This window comes from Asparagus officinalis, chromosome 9, assembly GCF_001876935.1.
Source record: "Asparagus officinalis chromosome 9, Aspof.V1, whole genome shotgun sequence".
Lineage (NCBI taxonomy): Eukaryota > Viridiplantae > Streptophyta > Magnoliopsida > Asparagales > Asparagaceae > Asparagus > Asparagus officinalis.
In genome coordinates, this window is record NC_033802.1 from 65,432,302 (window position 1) to 65,442,418 (window position 10,117).

At 37.7% G+C, this 10,117-nt stretch overlaps 1 protein-coding gene across 1 annotated transcript; it reads right to left on the reverse strand.

Moving 5' to 3' along the window:
• Positions 2,829–6,003, reverse strand: LOC109823560. Its single transcript, XM_020389836.1, has 8 exons — positions 5,931–6,003; positions 4,836–4,916; positions 4,665–4,751; positions 4,467–4,595; positions 4,131–4,385; positions 3,458–3,621; positions 3,071–3,191; positions 2,829–2,971 (listed from the first exon to the last, which is right to left on the reverse strand). Exons 1-8 carry the CDS (start codon positions 6,001–6,003, stop codon positions 2,829–2,831), a joined length of 1,053 nt encoding a protein of 350 aa, XP_020245425.1.

Below are 10,117 nucleotides of genomic sequence, written 5' to 3' on the forward strand. Positions count from 1 at the left end.
CCCTCACATCGCATCAAAACCGTATATACGTACACACTTTCTTCTATTAACTAACGATAAATAAATGAATAAATAAAGCTTTAATATAATTAATAGACCCTTTTTCCTTTCTTTTGTTTTAACAAAAGGAAAGATATATCGAACCAATGTTTTTGCGTCCCCTCACATCGCATCAAAACCGTATATACGTACACACTTTCTTCTATTAACTAACGATAAATAAATGAATAAATAAAGCTTTAATATAATTAATAGACCCTTTTTCCTTTCTTTTGTTTTAACAAAAGGAAAGATATATCGAACCAATGTTTTTGCGTCCGCATAAAGCGCCAACATCTAGGAAAAGAAAGAACATCAACTTTGGCATAATTTAAATGTTCTTCCAATTGCCTAAGTATATAGAGATAATCATATCATGTGATTTGTTATTACGGGGGACCGTGCTATGGCTTTGTAGGGGTCTATGTCACGTGTAGGCATATTGGCCAAGTACAATATGTTCTCACCGTTCCGATGGTCTTTTTTTTACGTAAATTACAAGAAAGTCCCTTAAGCTATAGTTATTTATCAAGATATTCTCTCATCTTAATTAAAAGGTTTTAGAGCCCTGATGCGTGACCTTTAAAAAGCCATTAGTTTTCTATCGCAGTTTTGGTCGATCTTCAGACGTCCGGTCGGATGTTTGCACTTCAAAACCCTACATTTTACAAAGAAGTGTAAATGAGGAGTGTTTCTTATATTTTACCCAATAATATTTTTCGAAAAGAGACCATCTAATAATCCCTATATATCATAAAGAATGGAGTAGTTGTATGCGTTATTATCTTTTCCCACTGATTTTAAAGGAAGAACCGTGACCTTATTTTAGAGGATAACAACAAACAATGAGGCAAGCAATAGGAAATGCTTTGGAAATATCATACGGGAACAAATAGACGTGCGCTATGAAATCACGGCTGTTTCCAATCGCATTCTCAAAACAGCAATTGCGTATCGCGCATACTTGTTATTTAATAATCTTAATTAGTCCTCTCTATCTATAAGTAATTATAGATGCAAGGAAGTACGTGGGACATATATTATCTAGTGGCAAGGAAAATTCATCGGCAAAGTCTCCACGTTGAATAGGAGTTGGCCAGATTAAGCATCAAATCACTAGTTTGATTAAGATAATAGCTAAAGTTCAAGGGGATGAAAGAGACATGACAAGAAGAGAGGGGGTAAAAGTGCCTTATTGATGTACTAGTGATCACACAGTCAATATGTATCCAGGGCAGGATGAGGTTATTGAGGATTGATGAGGGGCTGCTTTCTTCCCTGACTTTATGTCTGTTTCTTAAGTTAGGTATCTTAGGAATCTGCACAAGTAGAAATTCGTGAGAGACAGGGATTGGTTCCCCCGTTGCACCCTCAACGATCAAGTTAGTTGATGAACTTGAGTGGGATCTAGAAAGAACTGTGTGTTCTTGTTATTTAACAATGCATGCGTTAGATGATAGACTCTTGGAACCTCCTTGATGTTAGAATAGTACATGTATTTATACCCAGTGTATAAGGGGTAGATTACACTACAAGAAATTACATCTTTAACGAAGGGATTTCCCTTCGTTAAAAAGCTGAAAACCGTCGTTATTGTAGGCTAACGACGGGGAAAAATCCCTTCGTCACCCGTCGTTGAAGCCCTCTTCGCTAAAGGGTCACGAAGGGATATACTACCCGTCGTTATAGAATCTATAACGATGGAATATATTACCGTCATTAATATTTACGACGGTAATTATCACCGTCGTTACCATCAGTGACGGGGATATTTTCCCGTCGTTACCATTAGTGACGGGATATTTTCCCGTCGTTACCATTAGTTACGGGGATATTTCCCGTCGTTACCATTAGTTATGGGGATATTTTCCCATCGTTGAAGACTAATTAATGACGGTTGGATACCGTCGTAAAAGTCCTCATAATGGGTAATTAGTAACCCATCAACGACAGTGCTTTCCCTTCGTTGATGAACAAAATACGGTTTATAAAACCGTCATTATAGACTATAAATTTTTAATATACATTAATAATAATTTTTCCATTCATAGGCAACTATCATATTATTCTCAACCTGACACTAAGATTCACAACAAAAATATATTAAAAATACCCAATAATGAGTAAAAGGGAAAACAAAAACTCCATTCATTAACAACATCAATAAATAAAATTTCATCATCCTCAAATATTCAATACTGATAACAAGAGTTAATTTCCCAATTGTTCCAAAGAAAAATACGTGAAACTATCTAAAACAAATTAAAATAAAAGTCTGGGAAAGACACATCATTTCATCTCTAATCATCGTCAAAAGAACATTCGAGCTACCCCCCTCTCCTAATCTTGCATGGATAGCCTGAAAAATTAAAAAATTCACATAATTAAGAAATGTTGATTAAGCAAATATTATCTTATTAAGTAAAAATCATATTTTCTCTAGTGCAAGTAGTCAATCATAAGTATATAAGATATTTTACAAAAAATAATTACCTAGTCTTCCACATATTCTCGAGTTTGAGGAGTCAATGAAGATGGTTGCCTAAAAAAAAGTTCCTACATAGCTTTCACTTGTGACTTCTTGAGTTTTCATTTTCCTGCTATAAAAAGGAATTTAAGTATTATACACTATGTATGAAACAAATGTCAAATAGAAATGAATAAAAGAAAAAGAAATCACGAAGGATAAGCATAATAGCTGAAGATAAATTTTGTATTAGATATGTGCATGTTGAAGTAAACTTCTTACCTTGTAAAAGTTGTGTTGGGGGCGAGATAGCACTGGCTTCTCATTGTAGATTGAATGAGCTTTTTTCAGCAGAATTCAAATCGAGTTCCTCTGGATTAACTAAACTAGTCATAATCTTCAACCTTTCCCTGAAAGGAACAACGCAGTCCATCGTGTATCCTCTGATCGTTTCTATTTCATCATCTATAAATCTTTGAAAAGATATACAATGTTATTTCTCAAGGGAAGTCTTTCCAAATTGAAAAGTAAGATAACTTTTCATGCCAAAATTTTTCCTGATACAGTCCTGGAAAGTAGAAGAAATTTCCTTATCATAAGATTCAGATACTTTAAAATACAATACAAGGCTCATTCCCTCTCCATCACTTTCGCCCAAAAACATTACATCAGGATATGTAGGTACCTATAACATAAAAACTATCTGATTTATCAATAATGATTACAGAAGAGCTTGACTGGGGGTGTCATAAATTGATACCTGAATGTTAACAATGAGAAAAGTGAAGGGACTTTATTGTGAGTCTTGACATGGGGAAGCTAGATGTACTGAGCAATGTGGTTGACCTTTCGTGGGCATGTGTTGGAGCAGGTGTCTTTTTCTTATCCCTAATGTAGATTTTTCAGGTTCAAGAAAATTACATATCAAATTAAAAAAAGGAGCGAAGAAACCTGAAAGAATTTTGAGTGGAGTTGATGCCTGAAATAGCTTTCTCCACGAAGCTTAAATGCAGAGGGGTCAAGGGTTGACCAACATCCTGGTGTCAGTTCCTCGACAGGGCAACATGGGATTGTTAGTCCTCCTTTTAGGTGGAATAAGTATCTCGTAGCAGTACCTACTACATTAAAACAAAATCAATGATGTTTGGCTATGTAAGATTTGGTTATGTGAATAAGTAATTAGATTGAAAATCAAAGTGCATCACACTAAGATATTCTAGACCCTATTTCGTAATCTATTCATGATACATTAAATTGTGCTGGCAAGATCCCTACCTATAATCTGGAAATAACTAAAATGTCCCCGTGAAAGTAAGAACTATCAATTAGGGAAGAGTATGTTACTTGTAAATGTCAAATGACTAAATTGAGTATTTTTCTTCATTCAAAGATATTTTAATTATTTGCTAATAATAGTTAGGGATTTGGTGAGAAAAGTTTAAAGTTTAGAGGGGCTTTGTGAGACAATGCGAAGTTCATGTTGATTTGTGAGATACAGGTTATGTGCAAAACCACAGAAGTTTAGAGGAATTTTGTAAAATTTTGTGAAATTAACCTTTCTCTTGGAGAAAAGTTTGAGTTAGAAAGATGTGGATGAATTGCAAGCAAAAGATATGGAACTTACAGAAATGATCACCACCTTCCATCTCACATGACCTCCTCTTGTATGAGAGCCTAACAACTGCAGACTTTGTCACTTGACAGGATGCAGTGGTAATATTCTGCATTGGATGGATCGTAAACATTTTATCATTGAAGCTGATGGACAGAGCTAAATAACTAGTGATCACATTTAAGTTTTTCTCTTGAGACTTTTCATCTTTCAAATGTTTAAAGCTACGGTATGATTCTAGAACCTGTTTCCTTCTCGTAAACCCTTCTGTACCATGAGGAAATTCATAACCTTTGATGCTCATAAATTGATGATCTTTGTTGAATATATTATTAGATTTTTATTTACCTCCACAAAAATCCTCAAACTTGCACATGGTAATGGAATCCACAAAGCGTGAAGCATTCTCATACTGAAGCATTTGGTTTGCATTTGCATTACACGCGGAAGAATTGCGCACTGATATTGGAAAACAATCTGCCACAAAGAAAGACTTCAGTAATAATATAACATACATAAGCTTGAAAATAAGATATGAAATAATACCTCCATGAACACTACTGTACTCATCATCAGAATCAGACTCCTCTAGAATGCTGAAAGAATCGAACCATGATTCCTCTTGACACAACCCTAAAATTAAGTAGATAAATTTATGCTCACAACGGCATGAGTTTTTATGTACATAATATCTAGCTTCAAACAGCCGTAGAGTACCATTTGAACCTTCAGATTTTCTCCCAGCAGCTTCAACATGAACAAACTCAAAATTGTCATTATTTTGGGGCTTAGGTGCCCCTGCAGCAGAAGCAATAATATTTCTGCTTTTCCTTGATTTTAGAGTTTACTTCCTTTGAGGCCTGTGGACTGAGCCTATGGTTGTGCTTGAGCTTATTTGTCTACTTTGTACCCCCATGATGAACACTTAAGCTCAATAAGGATGAACCTGATCTTCAAATAAGAGAAGTAACATGTCATAGAAATGGTAGGAAGTTGATAGTTCTGTAATAAATTAGAGATCTAGACATATTACATGAAGAAGTTGAGCTTTCTCATTGAAGTATTATCTGAATACATCTAAGTTTGGAAGAGATGTAAAGAAACATGTTGGGAGGTTTTGATATCAAAGTAGTTTCATATACAACACTTTCAAATAATTGACATAAGATCGGAGGTATTATGTTAAAGAAAAAGAACATACGAAGATCAAAAAACGTACAATAACGATTAAAAGTACAACACATCATGAAATAAATCAATAACCGATTCCATTGATCATCCTAATTATCGCACATGCTTGCATTGATCAAACTCAATCATTGGACACGTTTGTGCAAAAATGTCGATAGTTGACTTGGCGCAGGGAGCGACGCTGGCACGAGATGACGGCGGAAGACGCTGGCACAAATTAGGGTTTATTAATTTGTTTACTGGTTGCAGTTAGAGAGGTTTGGGTTTGGGTTCTTTATACTATTTTGATTAAATACTCATGTTATGATTAGGGGACCTATTAATGAAGGTAATATATTCCTTCGTCTTTCAGGAGACCCAATAACGACGGTATTAGAATCAAATCAACGAAGGGATTAAAAAACCGTTATCCCTTCTCACATAATTTCTCTAATAATTGTGATAACTCGATGAAGGGCTTTAAAACCGTCGTTATTTTACACACATTAATGACGGTTAACTGGTCCCTTCGCTAATTTTGGTCGTTAAATACCCAATTTCTTGTAGTGTTAGTCACTTCGGCCAAGCACAGAAAGGCGGGGGCAAAGTGTGGACTGACAGCTGAGTCAACCTCTGCTTTACAGGTGTCGGTTGACCACATGGCAGTGGCCCATGTGGTCCGGTGAGTCATAAAGACTGTTGGGGTTAGAGGCATGGTGATGCCTATCAAGCATTAAATACGATGTGGACATGTTGTCAGCGAGGATAAGCTCGAAGCAGAAGTTATCCTTTAGATTCGCTGAGAATTAACGCCTTTCGAGTCGTCCTTGTGAGGGCGTTAGTTGAATGGTCGAGTGGACTCCTTGTAAATCGTCTTCGATAAGAGGGTCGACTATTATCGCTTTTCGAGTCGACATGAAGGAATATTGACTCATCCAGCTGGCTAAGTCGGACTCTCTTATTGGGCTTGGGCCACCAATTTGATTGGGACGTTGATTGAGAAAGTACATTGGTCCGTTCATTTGTCAATAAATTGTATTTCGATGAGTGGGAACGCCATAACATGCCTACAACGTAATCTAGAAAAATATGCATGCCTATATACATGCAAAACTTAAAGTAATCTAGAAAAATGGTAGAAAATTCTCTAAAAATTATTATTATTGACGAATAAAAGTGCCTACAACGTGAAAAAAATATGCCTATATATAGGCAAAAACTTAAAGAATACTAAACATATCTATAGCCAACTAAATTTTAATATAATATCAAGGTACATATTGTGAACGCGGGGGCCACCACACCCACGAGCGCGGAGCAGTAAGCGGCAAGCCCAGGTGCGGTTGCAACCCACGAACCAAATTTCCATGCTCTTTTATAAATACCCTGCGGCTGTAGCTAGGGTTTCTATAGGTGAGAAAAACAGAGGGTTAGCCAGCTATTAAAGAGAAGAAATAAGAGGTTTTTGGCGGCTGTTTTAGAGGAGAAAAACAAAGAGTTTTTCAGATCTAAAAGAGAGATCTTGAGGAGAGAAAAAGAGAGCTTGGAGAGATTTTACAAGAGAGAGGTCAATTTCTTTTGAGTAAAAATCATAACTTTATCTTTGAGACAAGCTTGTGGATTGTAAAAGTCGTTGGTATTCTTCTTATAGTGGAATTTCCACTCACCCCTCCCGTGAACGTCGACAAGTTTGCCGAACCACGTAAATCTTGTGTCTTTATTGTTTTTTGGGTATTGGCTATTTCTTGTAGGTTTCCTCGACAAGTCAGTCCTAGAACTGATGAGAGGAAGAGTGTATATTTCACTTTATTGAGATATTTCACTTTTTATTCTTGTTTCCTTTGTGAAACGGAAATATAGAGGTTGGCTTGAGCTTTTGTGAAAGTAAAAACCAAAGCTTTCTCTCGAATTATACCGCTTTCATGACGTGACAGCGTGACTCTGCACCCAACAATTGGTATCAGAGCTGTTATTCAGATTAGGAGTGGTGTAACTTCTGGTTTAAGGTGATGCTCGATAATTTTCTAAGAGAAACAGATTTATTTATACAAGCGGAGGATGGCGTCAACTAGCAAAACAGTCAAAGTTAGAAAGTATGAGAACGAAAAGTTTAATGGGAAGAATAATTTTTTCTATTGGAGGATGCAGATAAAAAACTTGTTGATTTCGTAAAAATTGCACAAGGCTTTGGCTGGAAAAGAGAAGGAGCATAAGTATATATCTGATGAGGATTTGGAGGAGCTGGATCTGGAAGCACTGTCATCGATTATCCTTTGCCTTGAAAGTGATGTAGCTTTCTGGGTAGATGGAGAGGAAACTACTGCGGGCGTGGGGTCGAAGTTAGAAAACACCTTCATGACGAAGAGTCTAATGAACCGGATCTATTTGAAATCCAAATTATATACTTGCAAGAGGGAGGAGGGCTCATCAATCCGGGAATACATCAACAAGTTTGATAAGATCATATCGGGCTTAAAGGATATAGACGTGACAATTAAAGACGAAGATCAGGCGCTTTAACTACTTCTATCTATGTTTAAGTCTTATGAGAACATGGTACAAACACTGATGCTTGTGAAAGATTATTTGACGATGTATGAGACTAGAATGGCGCTTCTAGCGGATGACTTTCAGAAGATTATAACTAGTGACATGACTACTGGTGGTAGCAACGAACAAACGCATGCATTGTTTGCTAGAGGAAGGAGTCGTGAGCGATTAAAAGGCAATGGAGGAAAGTCTAGATCTAAATCAAGACCTCTGACGGGAAGTTTTAAATGCGGTGAAGTTGGGCATTTCAAGGTCGACTGTCCAAATAAAAGAGTCAATGGGAAGAAGAACAACAACAAAATTGAGAGGAGAGAAGGCAAGGAAGAAGCGAGCTATGTCTTAGAGAAAGGGAGCGAGAAGGAGTGCTATGTCGTCACAGGTGACGAGGATATCTCTGGGAAGTGGATTCTTGATTCAGGTTGCTCTTATCACATGTGCTCAAATAGGAAATGGTTTACTACCTACAGAAGCATTAATTATGGAACCGTATTAGTGGGGAATAACCATGCTTATAAAATGATGGGGCTAGGTAATATTAAGATCAAGATGCATGATGGAGTGGTCCGAATCTTGACAGATGTGAGGCACGTTCCCGACTCACGGAAGAATCTTATCTCAGTTGGTGCATTGGACTCCGGTGGTTGTAGGATTGTTACAGAGAATGGAGTGAAGAAGATTGTTTGGGTTTTCCTTGTAGTGATGAAGGGTGTTCGTCACGGTAATTTATATACTCTCTCATTTACGACGGTGACGGGTGATGCAACAGTTAGAATTAAAGGAAGTGGTGGAGATCCATATGAGCACACACGGTTATGGCATAGGCGGCTTGGGCACATGTCAAAGATAGGGTCTAGTTCTGCTTGGTAAGGAGGGTCTCCTGAAGAATCTAAATAAATATTACATGGATTTTTGCTAGAATTGTGTGTACGGGAAGGCGCACAGGGTTCAATTTCAAAGAAGCAATCGCAAGAGCAGAGCGACACTAGATTATGTGCACACAGATGTTTGGGACCCGGCTCCGACAACTTCTAATGGTGGTTCTAGATACTTTGTCTCGTTTATAGATGACTATTCAATGTATGCTTGGATTTATTTTCTGAAGCATAAGAATGAGGTGTTCGAGACATTTAAGAAGTGGAAGGCGATGGTTGAGAACATGACAGGAAAGAAGCTGAAGATACTAAGGTCTGATAATAGTACGGAGTATACAGATGGTGCCTTCAAGGAGTTCTGTGACCATGAGGGCATTATTTGACACTGGACAGTCATGTCAACATCATAGCAGAACAGGGTCGTGAAGAGACTGAACCGAATATTATGGAAGAAAATAATGAGTATACGATCTTATGCTGGATTGAGCAAGGAATGATGGGCAGAAGCAGTGGCTACAGCTTGTTATATTATGAACCGTTCTTCATATTCTATATTGGATGGTGATACACCCTATAGGGTGTGGTCAGAGGAGCATGCAGGTTATGAGAGGCTCTGAATTTTCGGGTGTACCGCCTATTATCATGTCAATAAGGGAAAGCTTGATGCGAGGGCCAAGAAGCCTATATTCTTGGGATATGCAAATGGTGTAAAAGGCTATCGTCTTTGGTGTACAGAAGATTCGAAGTTCATGATCAGCAGGGATGCTACCTTTGATGAGAAATCCATGATTGCTAAGGCGTCCAAGGATGATGGTGTTAGGACTGTTGCGACTTTAAAGTCCCAGGTTATTGAGATAGAACCTAAAGACCAAACAGGTTCTAGTCATGTTTAAGTGGGAAATCAGATAGATGATGAGCTTGAGCAAGAGGAGGTTCAGCAAGAGAATACACAAGCACTACAACAACAGCAGCTCGAGGATAGTTTGGCTTCCACTAGGTCAAGACGAGCATACAAGCAGGTACTGAAGCTGGGGGTTGATTAACCCCTGAAGCACTATGGACAGGTTAATTTGGTGGAATACGCACTCTCGGTGGAGGATGATAAACCGGTCTCCTTCAAATAAGTTATTCGGGATAGAGATAGTAAGAGTTGGTTGGCTGCGATGGAGGAGGAGATAAAATCTCTTCGGAAGAATCAAACATAGGAGGTGATCCCATTCCGTAGGAAAAAAAACTATTGGTTGTAAGTGGGTGTATAAGAAAAAGGAAGATCCTTCAGAGCTTGGTGGTACAAGGTGAGGTTAGTGGCTAAAGGGTTTGCACAAAGAGAGGTTGTGGATTATAATGAGATATTTTCTCCTATAGTGAAACACACCTCTATTCTGTTGCTATGTAGTATTTTTGCTC